This window comes from Mytilinidion resinicola (assembly GCF_010093595.1).
Source record: "Mytilinidion resinicola strain CBS 304.34 unplaced genomic scaffold BDZ99scaffold_13, whole genome shotgun sequence".
In the NCBI taxonomy this organism is placed as follows: domain Eukaryota; kingdom Fungi; phylum Ascomycota; class Dothideomycetes; order Mytilinidiales; family Mytilinidiaceae; genus Mytilinidion; species Mytilinidion resinicola.
This window is the reverse complement of record NW_022985449.1, coordinates 539263-558918: the sequence shown is the minus strand read 5'-3', so window position 1 is coordinate 558918 and position 19656 is coordinate 539263. Positions and strand designations below refer to the sequence as shown.

Sequence of the window (19656 nt, the reverse complement as noted above, 5' to 3'; positions counted from 1 at the left end):
CATTTATCTAGTTTTGTCGGAGCAGATATATAGGCGCCTGGGCTAGAGCTCAGCCAAAGGAATGTTGGGACATTATTCCATTTACACTTCTTGCCATTGTCAGATTGGGTGCCTTATTATCTTATTAGGAAAAAGACCATAAAAGACTCCAGCTTTTCGGTTCACATTGTCTCGATGGGTTCTGGCAGCTCAGATAGGCAAAAGGGAACGTCGCGTGCGGCAATCGCACACAAACTTTCATCTTCTTCCCCACTTTGAGGGGCTTCACAGCCATCTTAGGATGACAGCGAAATAATCCGCCGTCCAGTATCTCGATTGTAAACGCGCCTAATATTTCTTAGGAAAATAGAGCTATAATTAACTTTCCATAACTCGACGCGCGAAGACGAGTATCTAGGACGGCTTACTGACCATACTAGACTTCGCGAAGGCTGAAGTCCACCGCTCACTTTCCTGCCCAAGAGACGAAATATATGACGCCCATTTTCAGCTGACACTAGCGTGCTGATTTATGGGCACCTTACTCATCTTCTTTTTAAAGGACTATCTTTCGGCTTACTTCGTCAACTATATATTTCGATTTACCCTCATTACTTGTCGCCTCAAAGCCAGCAATTCCCAGACCGTCTTATTCTTCGCCAGATACCACAATAATCAACCACTCTTAAGGACCTTTTCAAGAATGCTCTCAAACGGCAAGTTAAACAGAGAAGATATAGTGCGAGAAGACCGTACATATCACAACACTGAAGCAGCCTATGGGCTACCGAACGAGTACGAAAGCTTTCTTCAAAATGTACCTGATATGGGAGCACCTTGACTGACCTGCCGTGCAAAGTTCTACTGAGCACAAGCGTCTGGAGCTTCAGCATTTCAACCTCCTAGAGTTGATGAAGGGCTGTATGCTTCACGCCCCTTGGCCCAGACATCAAACATGCCCTTGGCATCGGTTGTGGCACTGGAATCATGACGCATGAGATTGCCTACAAGTATCCAGAGGCTACTGTCACGGGCATAGATCTCTCTGTCGTTCCTACAATCCGCCCCGAGCTCCCGAATATACACTACCTGCAAGGTGATTTCAACGAGCTCTTCCAGGCGGGTAGATCGAATTCTGAAACCGCCCAGTACCAACCCGAGATCTTGGATTACATATTCTCTCGTCTCCTCGTTATAGGTATGCCGCACTGGCAGTTCTAAGTCTCTTCCATCGCGGAGCTACTCAAACAAGGCGGATGGGCTGAGATCCAAGACTGGGCGTGCGTTTGGTATGACGCCCCGGCCTCTGCCTCGCCAGAGGCTTTTCTGCCACATGAAATTGCCTACGACAGCATTAAGGAAGTCGACGAAAATGTTTTACGCCCCGACGAGCATTCCACAGACCCATATCACATCCAACCCCGCTGGCTCGCTCTGTTCAACAAATCAATGCGAGCCAAGGCTCTCGACCCCGCTGCCGGTGATAACATAGCGACCTACATACATCGAGCTGGTTTGACCAATATCACTACCAGAAGGTACATATGGCCATTTGGCGCGTGGATGGCTTGCTGGAAGAAGCGAAACCGTTCGGAGCGTATTCATTCGAGATCCTAACTCTGCTGATCGAGTCGCTTTTGCAGCATTTTGGAGCTGAGACTGGTGCGGAGCCACGTGAGATTGAAAACGCTATAAAGGAGTTCAGGGAGGATGTTGGAGGTAGGAGGGGAAACATGTGTACTTAGTTTTCTATAACGGTGAGGCGGAAGCCGTAGGCCCTCTCAATTTGTGAATCCTGGGCTAGCATTGCCACCAACGTGAGTTTCGGAATTCATTCAACTTTCATTCAAAGCTGGGTGTTTCTGAACTCTGATTTTTTCGGTGACATGAACCATTAACGTTGACAATCCACTATCTCGAATCTAGCATCCAGCATCCTTTGTCTTCATGTGTTGCCCCTAAAGCCGAATGATAAATGATCTTCAGGCTTTGCATGTGTACCGCCAAACAATAACGTTGTGTGTATACCCACCCATAAGCCATTGATCTATCCAAAACATCTGAACCCCGACGGCGAGTTCGTTCGCGCTAAGTGCAGGCTAGACCGTGACGAGGACCTCAAGAACGCTTGGCTTCCCGCAGCAGCTTAGTGCCGTTACCAACGCGATTGGTTTCCGTACGCTAAGATTGGTGTAGATTGCCCCGGGATCTGAGATGTCCAGTCTTTGAGAGCCGCGAGTTTGAAGACCAGGGAATCAAGATTCACTCCCTGGAACAATGAATCCATGTTGTTATTACAAAGCTGCTGGCGAAGCAGTCTTTATGGGGCTCCGAACAGGAGGAACCTCATAGCGATGAGCATCCACTAGGGAAATAGGTATGTTTACTAATAAGGAATTGGTTGCAATTTAGGTCCTGAAACATTTCCTCGCACCATACCCTAGCAGAGTACATAGCAACTTCAGTGACTGTGCCGTCATAAATCAGTCTATCTAATAAGTCAATTCAATCATGCGTGCATTTGCTTCACTAAGCTAAGTGGTCCTAGGGAGTATAAATGACTTGCTAGTCCGATCGACGAGATAGTACCGCATTAACAAGATTCGGAGGGCTAATGATCAAGCATCAGTCAAAGCCACGGGTCTCCATGATTGGATTACTCTAGAGCCCTCCTGCACTATCTCATTCGTCCGTGAGGCTGAGCAAGGCTGAGTGGTGCGGGGACCAAGGCCGAGCTGGAGATAGCCTTGCTCCTCCGTATCTTTTTAAACACGCACGCCTCCACCGCAAGACAAAGGCAATCGCTCCCCTTCGAAGAACAAGCATCTTTGCTTCATCTTCCGTGCATCTTCTCCCCGTTTCTTAATAGGTGCGCGGATATTTGCAGATATGCAGCGCTTCTTTCAGCCTGGCGAAGGGATCGCGCGAGAAGTGATTACCGCGGACATACATTGGTATTTGGGACCAGATGCGCGAGTCGAGCCAGAAGAGAACGATGCGACCCTTCTAATCCAGAGGGACCCTTGAGAATTTGACTGCTGACCGCAGCTCAGGGCAAACAAGGGTACTGGATCTCGGCCTATCGTCCTCTTACCTCTGTATGACTCTGTAACGTCCCAACATTTTTGAAACATCTCGTAATGTCAGTGAAACAGGTCCAAATTGAAAATTTGAAGTTTGACACCAAGTTGTGGGAAGATGACCTTCAATCTCGGATGGGCAATGAGACTCAGAATAGTGGTCGCTCAAGGTGGATATGGTCTGCGAAACACAAGCGGTATTACCATACTCAGTTCGACGAGCTTGGTATTAGCTTCTTCTGTCTTGACTCCATCTCTCGTTAACGTCTCCCAGGAAAAATAGAGTACATCTGGCATGATCCAGTGGCATCATCCGATCAACAAGAATGGGATAAACTTGTTGCGAAGAATATAAGTCTTCACCGACCGCTACGGCAGACTAGCGGCCCCGACAACAACACAAAAGATTCAGTCCCTTTGCAAAACGAGCAACGTAGTTTCAATCCTTCAAAGTTACCGGAGTTCAGAAGAATAGGACGTTACAAACAAAAGGATTTTTTCGTGCCTGGTCGGGTGAGTGAAAACTCGTTCCACCCAGATGTTCTACTCATAACCTAGCTGAAAATGTAAGGTATTTGCCGTAGTCAGAAGCACCGATCACCGACATGGACTTCACGAGCTTCGTTCATCTCGGACCCTCGTGCAGGAGTATGTCATTTTTAGACTCTCCAAGACTGCTGCTTTATGCTTGTAAGCTTTTGAAGTCGCTCGGTACCTAGTCAGCAAAGGAAGTAGTGATACTGACATTAGCAGAGAAGCTGACGTCTTGCTGGATCATGAGGACGCTACGAAATACCCAGATGAGAGGGCCGTGCCTGTCACGGATTTCGACGTCTGGTCCAATGCCACTAGCGCCGATATAAAGCCTTTCCTGAATATCAGCACCGAAGCATGTCCACCAGAGATGTCAGTTGGCATTCGATTAGGCGAAGATTTACCTCTCGCATCTACGCCTCGCATTTATTTACACAAACTCTGGTCAATCAGCCACAATGCGAGAGTGCGATATGTCGGCGACGTCCATCCCGACACTCTTTCTAATCTTCTCAGTATTTCCGCCAATGTTCAGAGAATCTTTGCCCAACTACCAGCGGCGAAGATCAGTCCTACCACAACCTCTCCCTTGAATAGGACACTAGATTCTGCCAACCTGGTATGGGACAGTGCCGTACCAAAAGACTCTTCGCTCTTGGGATTCTCACGTAAAGCGGTGGAGACAAGTCACAGCGTAAACCTGACAGCCACGGCCACAGCCACAGGCATCGCCGTGGAAGAAACCAGAGGATGGGTTATGGCCGGAATTGCAGGCGTGAGCTTGACCACATCAGCGTTCGCAGTCTTCCTCGCCAAGCAAGCAGTAAACGTTAGTAAGCAAACATTGGAATGGAATAAAAAGGACAAGAAGACTCTGAAGTTGCAGAAAAGGGCTCAAGCCTATGCCGAATGGAAAGACGAACGAGACAACCCCGACAAATCTCGCTGGGAAGACAGTGTCCAGCGAAAAAAACTTGCTGAAGATGGTTATTCTAGTGCAAGCAGTTCCGATTCTGGCTATGATGAGGACAGAAGGAGTCTTGAGAGGCAATCTACCACTGAAGAGGCTTCCATTGGGACACACTCGCTACCAAAGGCAGCAACAAACGAAGCTAGAGGTATCCGGGAACCAGACCCGTCTGTCTCAATCGCAAGGCACTCTCAGCAAGCAAGTGTAACCAAGCATCCACGAGCGTCTATTCATCGAACTCCTTCAGGAATGCAACGTAATTACACTACACCAACATCTACCTCTCTTGAGCTCCCGGCCGTGTCACAGAAATCGAGAACCCCAACTACGTCCTCCCTAAATGCCCAACATTCCCGAGAAGACACACAATTACGCATTCTTACTTCCTCGATATCCTATGAGACGCCGGGCTTTCCGGCATCCCACCACTTGTCTAGCCTGATTGACCCATCAACACCATTTATATTCTCAGACACAATCAGTCGACCCTCAGGAGCTCCTGGCTTCTCTAGCCGTGTGATCGAGGACAAGGACAGGAATGATGATGGAGCCTGGGTCGAAAACTCGAGCGAAGATTTTGAGACCGTCGTGAGCGCACAGCGGACTATTCAGCAAGGTTTAAATGCTTTGCAACATGGCTATGTTGACCGTGCCGTAGCTAGCTTTCGGGAAGCAATGGCTCTTCTCCAAGGAGAAGAAGTCAAGCCACGGGTCGGGACTTGAAGAGGACTAGAGGAGATAATTCCGAGCGAAATCAGAGGGTGATCACAGGAGTTCTAGAAGAAAGAGATGCGCTACCGGATTGAACAGTTCGCACCCGTTCCCTCTCTTTATCACATGGCACCTCATGCAACTCTTGTCCTCACTCTCAAGCTCACCTCAACGCCTCCACCAACGCCCTTACCTCCCCCCCATCTGCCTCCTCCCCCTGCCCCATAATCGCTGCAGAATGATACCACCCCTCCCCAACCCTCCCTCTCAACCCCCCAATATTTCCCCTCCTCACCCCACCCCCAACCACCACCTCCAACCTCCCTTTTACCCTCCTCTTTATCTCCTCCAACACCTCCACCCCACCCACCGCGTCTCCCCCCCGCCCCGCCGTCAACACCGCCTGAAACCCACACTCCACCACTGCCTCCACTCCTTCCCACAAATCCCGCACCTCGTCAATCGCGCGATGAAACGTACATGACGCTCCCCCCGCCAGCCGCACCAACTCCCCACACCTCTCCGCATCCACGCGGCCCTCCGACGTTAGGATCCCGAACACGAAGCCGTCAGGCCCGCGTTCTAGTGCCTTGAACGCGGCGATCTCGTCACGCATTTGCGCGAACTCGGGCGCGGAGTAGACGAAGTCGCCAGCGCGGGGGCGGATCATGACGAAGATCGGGATTGTGATAAAGGGGTTGGATTTAAGGGCGAGGAGGGTGGAGTGCGGGGGCGTGAGACCGCCGGCGGGGTAGGAGGTGCAGAGTTCGATTCGGGAGGCGCCGGCGGATTGGGCGGTTAGGGCAGATGTGGGGGTGAAGCAGGCGAGTTCGAGGTGGGACATTTTGGGTGGATGGGTATGAAGGAGGGTTGGGAGGGTCTATGGAGAGCAGGGGTGAGGTGAGGTTGGAGGATCACGTGGGCACGAGAGGTTGAAGGGCAATGAGCTTAGATCGTAGAAGTACGGCTTGCAGAGATTAGGTGTAACTGTACGTTATAAAATGTTAATAGACTGTACAAGTAGAATAGGCTATTCATTACTTGCATAAATTGAGAAGAGGCGTGAGCATCATTCACGTGATCCATGCTAACGAGGGAGTCTTCAATTTCTATTCATAGATAGTCATCACGACAACACAATCACAGAGGCAACTAAACTTGACTCTATCTTTGCAGAGAGATATGCCATGAGACTTCTCAAACATTAAGCTGGCAATCTGTTCGGATTTCTAGAACGATGTTCATCTGAGCACCACAGGCGGTAGCACAAAATGCTAACATCCCTCCCTAGGTCGCGGAAAACCCACCGTGCCGGAAAATATAAGGGGTACTTTGACTTCAAACAAGTTAGACTCGGTGCACACATCAAGATTTCCCATAGTTCTATATAAGTCATGTACTGTAGCCACTCCTAAACACTTAGAACACTTCTGCATTCGCACTATTTTCGTATCTTTTAAATATAGCGTAGCTTTAAGTACCTAGCTCTAGGTGATCTATTTGCCACATATTTAGTGAATCGAGCGAAGACTCCGTGTTAGAATGTTGGGGGCCAAGGATCTTCCCCTGTAGCTCGAGGCACCTTTTCATTAGTAAGATAGCCTCTTTATCTTGGTTCTGGGACTTCCACGTATGCGCCAGGTTGGCCATGCTGGTCAGCGTGGAAGGATGCTCGTCCCCAAGCACCCTCTTTCCCGTCTCCAGCACTTGCACAAACAGCTCTTCGGCCTCCTTCCACCGCCCTTGATTCCTGTACGTCGACGCTAGGTTGGCCATGCTGGTCAGCGTGTCTGGATGCTCGTCCCCAAGCATCCTCTTTCCTGTCTCCAGCACTTGCACAAACAGCTCTTCGGCCTCCTTCCACCGCCCTTGATTCCAGTACGTCAACGCTAGGTTAGTCATGCTGACCAACAGGTTCCTGTCACTTCCGTCGAGACTATTTCTATCTTCCTTTAATAGAGCCCCATATAGTTGCTCTGATCTTTCAAATTTTCCTTGTCTTGCATAAAACTCCCCAAACGAATTTGTTTCCTCTCTCATATAAGTGCATCCAAGGGGTTTAGTAAGCTTTATGTACCGCGAACTGGTCTGACAAGAGTCCAGATGTGCTAGCAACTCTTGTCTCCTAGATCCATGCGCAGCTTCAGCGAAAGAAGATTTCACCACCACGCTCATCAGTCTTATAGTCTTTCGCAATATCCTTTCTCGAATTGATCGCTTCCGTTCTCGTAACTGCAACCAGTCACTAATCACTGGATGGATAGAGAACCAAACTGCAGGCTTCTTTTCAATGCTCTGCACCAGAGAGAGCCGATGAAGGCGCTCTATAGTTGACCAGAACTGATCTGTGCTCCAGCCTGTCTGTTCGCATGTGTGCGTAGAAGATGCCTGGTCGGTGTCAGAGTCGGTATCGGAGTCGGTCTCTTCATCTAAGAGGCTTCTTGGACGTCTAAACATGTCGAGCCATGGGAATGGTTCATCCTCTTCTGCGAAGTATGTTTCGAACAGATAACTGCCGATGTGGGAAGGTTCGAGGAAGGCGGCGACGTTAAGGAAGCTGGTGATATGATCCTTACGTGTCTCATCGCGCCGTTCCATTTGTTCGAATGACATCTCCCACGTCGTAAACGCGCTGAACGCCTCGCTTTGCTCCGACCCGTCTCTTCGTTTCTGGTACTCCCAGAGTTCCTCACGCATGTACTTTAGCACCTTTCCCTTCTTTCTTTCGTATTCGTCTATGAAATGAGGTAGAGTCATCCGGTTGAAGGAAATGTACGCAGCGGCCTGTTCGATGGCGAGAGCTAGCCCCCCAAGTCTGCGAACAATATCCTCTCCATTTGCCCGGCTGCTTTTCATCTCCTCATCTGACATGTCTCTAAGGAGCAGCTCAATGCCTCCATCATTCACCATCGATGGAACTTGAACGTGTCGCCCAAGCACTTTTGTGGCCTCGTGCCGGCTTGTACAGATTATGCCGGCTTGTCCATCTAAGGCAGTTAGAATGTAAGCATGCACCGCGTGGATAGACTCACTGTCAGGTAGGAACTGTTTAATATCTGTAAAAACATCAGGGCGGTCGTAGTTGTCATAAACCATCAACCACCGCTCCTTCCACTCTGAAATCGTGTCTAGCACGAACCTTGTCTTCGACTCCGTATCTTCCAGGCGTCTGGCAATTGGCTGGTTCAGTTTTTCGGCAAGTCCTTCAAAGCCCCGCTCTAGCGTTGCCTTCGAAGTTGCATCAAGCCAGAAAACACCGCGACAATCTTTCCTAAGCCTCCGACATAACTCCAAGGCAATCTGACTCTTGCCCTGTCCGCCTAAGGCTTGTAGTACAGCTACATTAGGCTTACCGTGCTGTCCTTGCGGTTTTAGCAGAAAAGTCTGCAATTCCTCGATCAGCTGTTGTCTACCGAAGAACCGAGGTACTGCAAGATGTGGGACACAGTAGAGTTCGCAAATTAATTCGCTAGCTTGAACTCGGTCAGTTATACATTCAGCTGCTAACTAGGTCCCTAGGAAGAAATACATGTAGATCGAGCCAGAAGTAGCCCATAAGATGCCTCAAGCATGTTCTTGATTACATCTCTCACCGTCTCAAAGTCTTCCTCTGTGGGCCTCCCAAACTTATTCATGTTGAAGTGGGTTCGTGAGAGCGAGAACTTGCTCGTCGAATCAGATAGGTCGAGGCAGCCAGAGCTCTCGCTCACCACGAATCTCTGCAAATACAGTCAACCTTGGTAAGATGCACAGTCCTTTGCAAACCTACCGTCCGGTCCTCCCTCCCTACAATCTTTCCAACATTGCTTGCCTTGAGCTCGTAGAAGCATGCAACCTGGGCCTTGTTCGCCCGCATCCGCGTCTTCCCAAATTGGTCGACCACCTCATGAAGGAACTCGTTTCCCAGCTCCAGTATCTTTAAAACGTCTGTCTGCACTTCGTCCTCCTGGTATTCCCGCCGCGCCGCCGCAAGCATCTCCACTTGGCTCATCCCCTCTGCCCCTCTAAATGGCGTGCCGAAGAATACCATGCCGGTGGTAGATGTGAATATGCCAGGCCACTCGTTCTCATCGTGTCGCGCATCCACGAGTGCCTAGAATCCTCAGCTGCGGGCGCATTCTGGTCCACCTCACATACTCACCTTCAGCACGACCAGCCCGCCGAAGCAGTGTGCTATGAAGATTAATGGCCGAAACGGAAACTCCTGAACACATGCATTCGGGTTAGCGATAACACTGTGCATCTTGTGGGCGGCTTGCACCTCTCTTTTCCGCTTTAAAGCTAGCAGCAACCGCCGTGCTACCGTCGAAGCCTTCTGCCGCATTGCTCCTTCCCCAAACCACTGAGACTGGTATCCGTATCGCATTATACGCGCATTTGGTGCTACCGCTGGTAGCATGTCATCCTTGTTCAGCCAGTTGACCCACTGCGCGCTCTCTGGCGTGCCGACGTTCTTGCACCAGCTCTCGTCCGGGTGGGCGCCGATGCCATGGATTGCAACAATGCTAACGCAGTCTTAGTATCAATCAGATAGCGAGCACCGTAATAAAAGAACGCACTCGATGATCTGGGCTGCTTCTGCTGGTGCCTCGCGGAGCACTTTCAGCCCGATGTCGTCGTCCGTCACCAGCCGAACCTAGTTTCCGAGTTAGTCTTGGCATGCCTTATCCATGCTCCACCACATACCATGATCGGCCTTTAAAGTCAAGAGGGCAAGGTGTATGTTCAAGTAAGGGGGCTGATGAAGTCCTGATAGAGTAGAAGAATGAAGACGAAAAGACACTGGCAACCAGGCTAAGATAGCTGCGGAGTCTGCCTGGGCACGGCGAGGCTGAGCCGGGGTGGGAAGGCTGGAAGCCATGGCTGCCTGAGCAGCGACGTCCTTCACCGGATGTCGGCTTGCTTCAAGATATAAGTGCTGCAGAGATTGATATTTCCTCATCATTCTATTCCTATACTGCCTTTAATATAATTATGTTGCCATTCTCTGAATCGAACCAGCTTGTGCGCGATCTCGAGCTTAATGAAGCTAGAGTGCCGGCAAATGCTCCTTTGCCGGGCCAGCCTTCAGTCATGCTGAACAATTCCACCCATATGAAAAGATTCCTTGAAAAGGAATTTTACTCCGAGGACCTTGAGAGAATGGCGCCGCGTCTCTGGATTATGACGACCTTATCCAGCGCGAACATCAACCCGTTACATCGACAACGGGTGAAAGGTCGTGAAATCATCGTTACAGAAGAACCTCGATTACATCTGGTCTGGATACACGACCGCATATTCATTAAACCTCTTCCAAGATATCTACTTTCGCTAGCCTTCTGGGAAACATGTCTGAGCGAGAATCCAGGCCAGCTAGGCGACAGTCAAAGCAATATCCGCAAAGCTGCGATAGGATTCCTGCGGACGTACCGATACCTAGTCCAACACGAATCCGATTTCAACATTGCCCAGCAAGAGAACCTCCGCCTCATCTCTAAAGATGTAGATTGGGCATCATTCTGTCGATTTGCTGCAGAAGTCGGCCACATTGAAGACTCGGAGGTATCAGGGAGATACTGCTATGGCGAGCTAAGGTTGACGCGACTCAACTTTTATGCTCCTCTGTTCCTTCGCAAGTTTCACTTCGAACAGGTCCATGGACAATACGGAGATTTTTTTGGGCGGCTGTATGGACCTTTACTCTTTATCTTCGCCGTGGTATCCGTCATTTTAAATGCCATGCAAGTTGAGCTCGCAGCTGAGCAGCTATCAGCTGTACATTGGGTCTCGCTTTGGTCCGTGTGCCGCTGGTTCAGCATGCTAAGCCTACTGGGAGCAGCAGTCATCTCTGCTTGGTTTATACTTCTTTGGTTGTGGATTTTCTTGGATGAGTGGATATACACGGCAAGACGCAAAGTAGAGAAAAGGCGGGAAAATCATGACGAACCAAAGTGCTGAATGGTAGTGGAATCGTATGAAATGGAAGAACGTTGCGCCAGTTGGTAATCCCAGAGATTTTTGTATGGGCTGAAAGGTGCAGTACGAACATCAGTAGGGAAAGGTTACTCTCAACGACTGGCAAATGGAGAACATAGAGATTAGACTTTGATCCTACTTTGTCTTCAAGAATGTGAAGCTAGTGCACATGCGGAACGGGTCAAGCTGCGCCAATATGCTTATGTATATGTAACAGAAACAGTTTGGCATGGAACATCGCCACTACAGACAGAGAGGGCGGCCGACCCGTTCTGGCCACATCCTTGTGCGAGAGGCGTTGAAATTTTCCGAAACATAAATTAGGGTGAGGTTGTGGTTGTTGTTGCCACTAGCTCGCCGTGGTGCCCCGACTTTAGTTCCTCGTTTCTAAGCTCTAACTCGTTATAGCAAGGCCATGGCTGCATGGTTTGACGTTTGATGCCAAGCCGCTAATCGGTCGCTGCTGGGCCAATCGAACCCTAGAAAGCTACAACATCGATTCGACGCCTCCATCTCTGCACCACATGCCCTCAATGCATGTCGTCACTGTCGCTGCGTGGATTCGCGAACTCGAATCTCCTGCGCGCTCTCGTCTGTCTCCTCCTCCTCTCCCCACTCGCAAGCGCGCGCGACCTGACCATTGCGAGAGCCCACACCCGCGCAAAACACGCCGTCTTGTGCTGGCCGGATGGCCGCCAACGACCACAACAAACCCGTATTGTCATCACACAAAAAAGAATATCCAGGCATGCTCAAGACCATGGAGAAGAAGCGCATACGCGCACCTTCGCCCGAAAAGCGCTAATTCCCCGTCGACGCGTACTCGCCGAACGCAGACTCCCTCGACGAGCTCAATGAGCCCACGCCCCGGCTATGCAACCACTACACACATCCTATCCCCAAGCTCTTGTATAGAGAGAGTTTTGCCACTATCGCAGATAAACTAGACGGGAACGACAACGCGCTCCAGGCCCGGTCGCCTTTGCGATCGCGCCTGCAGTCGTAGTTGCAGTCGGCATCCTCCGCCCGCTCGGCAAGCCCTAAGAAAGTTACTTTATTGTGGGGCGTTGGAAACAGCATTATATATATAGGCCTGGCAGATACAGCAGCTTCCCAACGCGTGCAACTCGGGACTGTAGGGCTTACGCTCTTAAAAACACTAGAAAATATGTCCGACGGCCATGTCTTTACTGCAAGGTCAAAAGCACGGCTAGCAGAGGCGGGCATTAAGAGGATTAAGCCCACCTGTTAGACTAATTAGATAACCGGCTAATAGAAGAGCTGCTATGCGAGCTGCGCACTGTGCAGACTATTAATGCGCTATTATATTACTATGCAGAGAATGAGGACTATAAAAGTAGGGGAGGGCTAATCGTACACCCTCTTTCGAATAATTATACACCCCCTAGCCCCCTGTTACTTCACCACCTTTTAATTGGCTCGGAGGTCCGGTAGGAGGCCTCCGAACATTCACCCTTACGTCTATTTGCACGTGCATCTCTGCCATATGTGAGCTCGTACGTGAGACAATACTTGAGGCTATACGAATCGGCATGGCTATACAGCCTCTCCGTTTTACGGTGCATCCTTTCTGATTTGTACAGCCTCACATACGGCCTTACGTACGGCTATATAGCCTTTCTAATTCGTATAGCCTCACGTATAGCCTCACCTACGAGCTGTATATACAGCTGCGCAAATCGGGCAGGATACACTATAAAACGGAGAGGCTGTATAGCCATGCCGATTTGTCTAGCCTTGCGTACAAGCTCACGTACGAGCTCACGTACGGCCGTATATACAGCTGCACAAATTAGATAGGCTGCGCTGGAGGCTATATAGCCATGTAATTGCTTGTGTTATACGTGGCCGCATTTGGAGAGAGCATTCGGAATTAGCGAGCAAGTGAAACGAGCTAATCGGAAGCTCCGGAGAAACCCTCTAAGCCAATTAGAAGGCGGTGAAGTGACAGGCGGTAGGGGGTGCACGATTAGTCGTTAGGAGGTGTACGGCGTACGATTATTCGTTAGGGGATGTACGATTAGCCCTCCCCTTACTATCTAAGCTACTGCCTTTTTCTAGGTGTTATCTAGGCCTATATATATATAAATCACCCCTTTCTACCTAAGGTTCCCAGTTCTTAGGTAAATGGACCTGTTTATACCGGAATAGACCCAAGTCGACCGGAACAGCCCAAAGCCTCGGCGAGAGGGGCAGTCGTAACAGTTTCCTAGGCAGAAATGTCTAAAGAATAATATTACACTAATTGTTACTCAATAGAATCGCGAGGGAGAGAGTTGAGATGCCGAGACAATGGATTCATTCCGGCACAGGGGGTTTTCCGCCACGCAAGGGGGGCCGTTAGTTAAAAGAATGCATTTCCTTCTCCAGAATCGCCTATAATAGAGCCACGTAATAGTGGCTATGAATGCATTCATGCGCATGATATTCATCCCTCATCTCAGTAAGAGAACCATGCTATGTACAAATCAAAGCAATAAGAGCATGTATAGGAAATGAATACCACCTGCCACTTGGTAGGGGTAAACGCTCAGCGTTATGAGCCGTTATGAGCAAGGCCAAAGTGAATATGACACAAAGAATAGAGAGTGAAGAGTGAAAAGAGTCGAACTCCTCCATCATCATCGCCACCGCCACTATCCCCCACCCAGCTAGTCATCCGCCTAGCAAACGCCCTGGTTATAGGCCTGACCCGGGTCCTTGGGAATAATGCCATTCTCGACCGCGTCCTTGTAGCTCCAGCGATAGTCGCCAAGCTGCGACTTCCAGGCCCAGAAGACCCAGCCCTGCTGCTTCTCGTAGGCAATGACCTGCGCGGCCCACCACTTGGTATAGAAGTTGCTGTTGGCACCGCTCGAGACCTCGAAGGCTGATGACTCCTCTACCGAATCGGCGGGACTGATGCTCCACTCGCCGACGATGAGCGGCGTATCGCCATCCGATGCGACCTTGTCGGCACACGAGGCGGCGATGTATCCAGCCTGAGAGACTTGAACGGAGGTATCCCATTTGAGGTAGCGGTGGTTGTCGAAAGCCGTGTTGGTGAGGTCCTTGAGGCCGCTCTTTGGGTCTCCGGAGCCCCAGAGCTTGTTCATGAACTGGACATGGAGTTTCTTGTTGTTGTCGGTTATGCCAAGCCCGGATTCGATCTCGCGGATCTTAGAGAGTGCGGTAGGGTAATAGGTGTTGATGAGCGAGGACTGGCCGCTGATAGGCTCGTTGAGGACTTCGAGCATGCCGACTGTGCTGTAGGCGCTGTTCGTGTGAACACGGTTGGTTATGAACTGGAGGAACTGGTAGGCTCGGTCGTATTGGTAGTCTTGGTAGAAGCCAGGAGTGGAAGCGTACTGGAAGCTTTGTTAGTTTATTATCATGATGCGGGAGTGCTGTGCCGATTAGGGGAATATCTTACCTGTCCAGTGAATGGCTGTTGCGCCACTTGGGCTCCAGGTGCCGCATGCAGATCAAGAATAACATAAATGCCCTTAGCCGCGGCCCAACCAACGACTTTGTCAAGATACGCAAGGCCGCCTTGGGGGAAGTGCTCGCTGTCGCTGTATACCAGGCTCTCGTCGATCCAATAGCCCAGTGGGATACGGACAGTGTTCAAGCCGTACTTGACCATATCGTCGAAGTCGGCCTCGGTAATCCAGCGAGTCCAGTGACCTTCGAAGGCGGTATTCGCAACATCTTGACCGAGCTTCAGAACGCAGTCAAACTCTGACTTCGAGGTGCCGCATCCCATAGTCGCCCATTCGGTCGATGCCATCCAGGGCTCAACAATGAACAGTGAGCCAAGATTCACGCCGCGAATTTTTCCAGAAGAAGGCAGCCATTTCTTGACAACGCGGCCTTTTCCAGCGTTCAAGTTAGAGAAGGTAGCGTTCATCTGAGCTTCATGTCCGAAGAGGTTGTTGTCTGACGGAAGCCAGGCACTGGCAACGGCGACAAGACCGAGAAGGGAAATGAGTTGAAGATGCATACTGAAGTAGAAGTTGAGAAGAGTGAAAGGGGTATAAAGTTGTAGATGCTAACAGGGCCAGCTGTAGAGAGTGATGGTGGCCGAAGAAGTTATAAGAAGTCGTTCGGAGAGTCTGAGTCTTCGAACAAAGGCTTTGAACGAGTGATTATTATATACAAAGGAATGATAGCACAAGAAACAAAGAATGAGTGTGAAGGTGCTCTCTGAGCAAGCCTTGTGATCACGATGGACAGCCGCGTGTAACAGAGCAGCGGTATGCAGCGGCAAGAAAGATTTATAGTAAAGTATGCATATGACCTACTCCGCAGCCCGAGCTAATATCCGCTTACAAGCGCAGAAGGCATAAGTAGCATTGCTACGTGTTTCGCCAGCGTCGTATTCTTTGAAACTTTTACCACGACTCAATTAACAGCCACACCCTTTACTATGCAAGGCATAGTCGTGAGAGGTCGGAGAGACAGGCCTGACAGACCGGAAAAACAGCCGGGTGGAGTCAAGCGTGGGCTTAGATCGGAAATGATAGGGGCCTTTTGAGATTCAGGACATGGGTGATGTTGTAGAAATAATGGTGATAGGTTCTTCATTTCACAAGCCTGGACTGGGCCGCGAATACTGTGGAGTCAAAGAGAAAGCGTCACAAAGGATCAAAGGACCAAAGAAAGGGCACAAAGAGGGTCGCAGAAGATAGCCGCTATCGGAGGCAAATGAGTCAAAAACCCATTAGAGCATTCGTGATTCCTGCCATGTATTTCATCTGTCGCACAGCACTGAAAAAGGTGCCACAAGGGCGTTACCTGGTGGCCGCCGGTCAAAGTCTGGAGACGAGAATTAAGCTCTCCCAGAAAGAACATCGGTCGGCCACGTCCGAGGAAGGGAGCAAGGTACACTGTTTCGTCGAGTGTTTCCGCCTCGACTTACTTACCCCTGGACACGGGCACGAGCAATGTTTCAAGGTTTGATATTGAAGCGGCATAGGGACGAGACCACGAGGCCTCAAGGGCGCTTGACAGAGTTGAGGCCGCGGCGGCGCCATTGCAGCAGACATGCAGCGTCCGCCCTGGACGGATGGTTCAAACGCTTTGTGGGAAGTCAAGCGATGGTTTGCGCTATGGTAGCGTACCGATTGGTGGTTGTCGCAGACGTGAGATGAAACGGGGTCGGCGTAGCTGATATTTAGTCCGCTTCATTCCTAGGCTAACCCAATCCAGTAACCAAGTCCAAAGCAGTCGACTTGGAGAGTACTCTAAATATCTATCGTGTAGCCACTTTTACGGCTGTTTTTCTCAAGCATTCCTCCTCACGAATACAAGTGTTCTTACTATTGCAGTCTCAAACCGTGCCACGATCCTTCCAGACCCTCTCCTTACCCCTAACAATCATCTTTGAAACATTCTGTGCAAGGATACCAGGCTTCAAAAACTTACTTTCTGCTAATTCACGCAGCCTACTGTCTTCGAACTTCAAGGATATATATAGTAATAATTCTTTTGAAGACATCTACTTTCAGGCTTCGTCAAGACGGTTCTCGTATTCGTTCCCAAGCAAGTCCTTCCCGAGTATTCGGGATAACGCACCCTTTCCCCAGTCTACTCAACCAAAAGCATTAAAGCGACCGGCAATAACGTCGCACACGGCACATCAACATGTGCCTCGGAGGTATCAGCTTACGCGGGAAGGTAGCTTGTAATAACCTTGCAGCCGAGCCGCTTCTCATGCGGGGTTTGCAGACTGGGGTGCATGGCGCATGCAACGCGCGCGGGACCCTGAATCTCGACCACTTTCTGATCACGAGACTGTGGTGTGCTATAGGATCGTAGTATCTATGACAGTCTGCTTTTGGAACAAGGGTGATGACAGGGTGGAAGCTTGTTAGTAGGCGGCGGGCTTACGGAAGTTGCACTACGTAAGAAATGATGATATGATGTAACTGACCATCTAGAAATTGGCCTCACTTGGGGGTATAGAGCGTCGCTCATGTCTCATGATATATGCCGAACCAAGTAGCAAAGCCAAACACACGAGGTTGCGTTTGAAAGAATCCAACCTAGGAGCCGGACTTCATCGATATCCCTGTTCTCAGCATTATCTATCCAAGACCGTCAGCCAAGCGGCCCGGAGCCAACAGGCCTCGCATTGCTCAGGTTGACCACCATTCCCGGCCCAAACGCACCTCCCGCCGAAGAACTCGCAACGTCCTGCTTCCATCCAGGACAGTCAGGTGGCGCCTCCGCGTTGATGACATCCCAAAACTTCGGCCACCCTGCGGCCAGCGCTGACCCTTTCTCTTTGGCGCCCTTGATCGCGAACCGCTTCAACTTATGCGAGATGAAGCCGTTCATGAAGCCTTGAGAGATAAGCGAAGAGCATTTGCTCTCTATGTTCAACATAGAAGGCAGACTGACGTTTGCATGGTATCCCTCTAGCGGCTTTCCATCCGCACCCACGAACTCTGGGTCTATATAGTACGCTTCTGGTGGCGGATCCGGCGCTGGTCCAAATTTGTCGAGTCTCTCGGGCGGGTGCAACGCCCGCTTCTCTAGGAATACGAACAAGGCCAGGACATAATTGAGGTCTAGAGTGGGCGCTTTGCGGGTTTCATTGTCACCTTGGACGCCGGTCAAGACGAAGGCTCGTCGGAAGAGGGAGCGCCAGACTATGACCTCACAGAGGCGGGCGATCTGAAGGAGCATCTTGTATCTTCGCATGAGCCACGGCGCATTCGGAGAATCCCAGTCGACTAGGCGCCTGAAAGTTTCGAGGTCGCCTTTGATTAAAGTGTGGACGATAGGCTGGAAGATAGCTTGCAGGCCGGCAGCTTCGGGTCGGTCGTAAAGGGACTGAGTAGGGAAACGGCCAAGAATCATGTTGGCTGCTACTAGATAGATGAGTATCAGGCGACGTTGGCCGACACACGCTGGACTGGCTAAGCATTGGTCATAAGCAGCCTGGAGGGCCATTTGGGCAGGGAAGAAATGGCCTGTCGAGAAATGGAAGCGGCCGAGATAGTAGAGATAAGTCACGCGCTCTGACGCGGGATAGATTGAAAGTGGCGGCGACTGGTTGTAGATGTTGGTGAAGATTTGCTCAGCGTTCATCTTCTTGTCGCATTGAAACAGGATCTTCAAGCATAGATTGGCTATCTTGTATATTCCGACTTTCTTTCCATCCGGTTTGCCATCTTTCACACCTCCTGATCCTGATCCTCGGTCGTTCAGACAAGTGACAAAAGCAGTCCGAAGTATGTTTGCTGCTCGCTCTGGAAGCGTTTCCCGACGCCCATCTTCTTCGGAGTTGCTTTGGACAACCAAATGGGCTATGAGTTCGGGATTTTTATCCAGTCCAATGGCAAGTCGGGCAAAAACACGTGCGTAGGCTATCACGGTGGGTAGGATTATGAGTCCTTTTGACGGGCTTGTTAAGGCACTATTCGCTTTTCTGGACATCGGAGTTAGATGTGCTTGTTAAAAATGAGGTTCAAAGAGCATTGCATCTGATATCTTGACGCCAGTCTCCAAGAAGTCTGCAGCATTCGATTTCGAACGGAAAGCAGTATTGGAGCTAGGATGTAATAGAGGCCTCTTTCAATATGTAACAATAAGAATGTTTTCACGTACTGTTGTAGCTCACTGAGGATATTGTATGTTTCCAACAAATTCGAGGGATCCACGTCCCGTATGAAGGAGAGGTAATTGGCCATGAATTTGACGAATATGGTCCATGTCGCACCCTCTGCGTCTTCGCCAGCTTCCTTGAGCATCCTACTACATCTCTGTTCCAATGCGCCCTCCTTACCCTTGGGATATATTTTGCGCATCTCCGCAATCATGGCTTCGTAGAGGCTGTTGAAAGGCGGCTCGATGACCAGAAAGGCCTGTAGCTCAACACCATTTTTGTCGCGCACGATCCTATCGACCTCTCCGAGGAACTTGTCGAGTACAGGCGTCTGGGAGGACTGCATCGTGTGTAATGGGGGTGGAGCCTTCGCTGGCTCCGCTGGGTGTGGTGCCAGCGGCTGTACTAGCGGTAGGACCACGGATGGAGGTTGGTATGGAACCTAAGGTGATTGCTCTTTCGCGTCGTTCGCTAGATGGGCTTTGGCTGCGGCAATTTCAGTAGCTAGATGGGGCGCGAGGTTTGAGAGTATGTCAAAGTCCTCAGGTACATTCGGAGCAAGCTTTTCCTTGGCGCGTGCGTAGATGTCGTGCAGGACGCGGTGGGGGAGGCTCGGAGGAAAGCTACTATTGAGCGTATCTAGGACATGGTCAACAATGGGCGGCCTCGAAGAAGGATCATAGTAGCAATTGGCATCTGGCAGTTCATCTAGATCAGCTGGCCCGGCCTGTTGCGATTCGAGTTGCTGGTTGATCAGTTTTGAAAGGTGAGGTCGTGAGTTAGCGCTGGAGCTTCCCTGTCCGTTCTGC

At 50.4% G+C, this 19656-nt stretch overlaps 7 protein-coding genes across 7 annotated transcripts; 2 read left to right on the top strand and 5 right to left on the bottom strand.

Moving 5' to 3' along the window:
- Window positions 1-939: 939 nt before the first annotated feature.
- On the top strand, window positions 940-1200 carry BDZ99DRAFT_391357 (uncharacterized protein; the record flags this gene model as incomplete). The annotated part of the gene is made up of 1 exon (XM_033715726.1): window positions 940-1200. A coding segment is annotated over one exon (261 nt), but the record flags the coding sequence as incomplete, so codon positions are not given.
- A 3293-nt stretch (window positions 1201-4493) lies between these two features.
- BDZ99DRAFT_509918 (uncharacterized protein) lies at window positions 4494-6156 on the bottom strand (the record flags this gene model as incomplete). Its single annotated transcript, XM_033724435.1, has 2 exons — window positions 5468-6156; window positions 4494-4538 (listed from the first exon to the last, which is right to left on the bottom strand). The coding sequence occupies exons 1-2, from the start codon at window positions 6116-6118 to the stop codon at window positions 4494-4496; spliced, it is 696 nt and encodes a 231-aa protein (XP_033574712.1). The 5' UTR covers window positions 6119-6156.
- A 521-nt stretch (window positions 6157-6677) lies between these two features.
- Window positions 6678-9367, bottom strand: BDZ99DRAFT_420245 (uncharacterized protein). Its single transcript, XM_033716915.1, has 3 exons — window positions 8804-9367; window positions 8307-8747; window positions 6678-8261 (listed from the first exon to the last, which is right to left on the bottom strand). Exons 1-3 carry the CDS (start codon window positions 8907-8909, stop codon window positions 6748-6750), a joined length of 2061 nt encoding a protein of 686 aa, XP_033574711.1. The 5' UTR covers window positions 8910-9367; the 3' UTR covers window positions 6678-6747.
- BDZ99DRAFT_446597 (uncharacterized protein) lies at window positions 8981-10024 on the bottom strand (the record flags this gene model as incomplete). Its single annotated transcript, XM_033717977.1, has 5 exons — window positions 9961-10024; window positions 9834-9910; window positions 9536-9779; window positions 9425-9478; window positions 8981-9250 (listed from the first exon to the last, which is right to left on the bottom strand). Exons 1-5 carry the CDS (start codon window positions 9961-9963, stop codon window positions 8981-8983), a joined length of 648 nt encoding a protein of 215 aa, XP_033574710.1. The 5' UTR covers window positions 9964-10024.
- Window positions 10025-10416: 392 nt separating this feature from the next.
- BDZ99DRAFT_391759 (uncharacterized protein) lies at window positions 10417-11214 on the top strand (the record flags this gene model as incomplete). The annotated part of the gene is made up of 1 exon (XM_033715746.1): window positions 10417-11214. One exon carries the CDS (start codon window positions 10417-10419, stop codon window positions 11212-11214), a length of 798 nt encoding a protein of 265 aa, XP_033574709.1.
- A 2400-nt stretch (window positions 11215-13614) lies between these two features.
- On the bottom strand, window positions 13615-14885 carry BDZ99DRAFT_464657 (glycoside hydrolase). The gene is made up of 2 exons (XM_033720375.1): window positions 14666-14885; window positions 13615-14600 (listed from the first exon to the last, which is right to left on the bottom strand). The coding sequence occupies exons 1-2, from the start codon at window positions 14876-14878 to the stop codon at window positions 13917-13919; spliced, it is 897 nt and encodes a 298-aa protein (XP_033574708.1). The 5' UTR covers window positions 14879-14885; the 3' UTR covers window positions 13615-13916.
- A 2449-nt stretch (window positions 14886-17334) lies between these two features.
- BDZ99DRAFT_522363 (uncharacterized protein) lies at window positions 17335-19193 on the bottom strand (the record flags this gene model as incomplete). Its single annotated transcript, XM_033725698.1, has 2 exons — window positions 17335-18670; window positions 18850-19193. The coding sequence occupies 2 exons, from the start codon at window positions 19191-19193 to the stop codon at window positions 17335-17337; spliced, it is 1680 nt and encodes a 559-aa protein (XP_033574707.1).
- Window positions 19194-19656: the final 463 nt, after the last annotated feature.

Bases quoted from the DNA above. Each gene is read 5' to 3' on its own strand.
- BDZ99DRAFT_420245 (XM_033716915.1), bottom strand. From the start codon at position 8,909: ATGAATAAGTTTGGGAGGCCCACAGAGGAAGACTTTGAGACGGTGAGA. The intron at 8,748-8,803 runs GTATTTCTTCCT...ACCGAGTTCAAG, and splicing joins ACTTCTGGCTCGATCTACAT to CTAGCGAATTAATTTGCGAA. The intron at 8,262-8,306 runs GTGAGTCTATCC...TAACTGCCTTAG, and splicing joins TAAACAGTTCCTACCTGACA to ATGGACAAGCCGGCATAATC.
- BDZ99DRAFT_464657 (XM_033720375.1), bottom strand. From the start codon at position 14,878: ATGGTCAAGTACGGCTTGAACACTGTCCGTATCCCACTGGGCTATTGG. The intron at 14,601-14,665 runs GTAAGATATTCC...CAAAGCTTCCAG, and splicing joins AACAGCCATTCACTGGACAG to TACGCTTCCACTCCTGGCTT.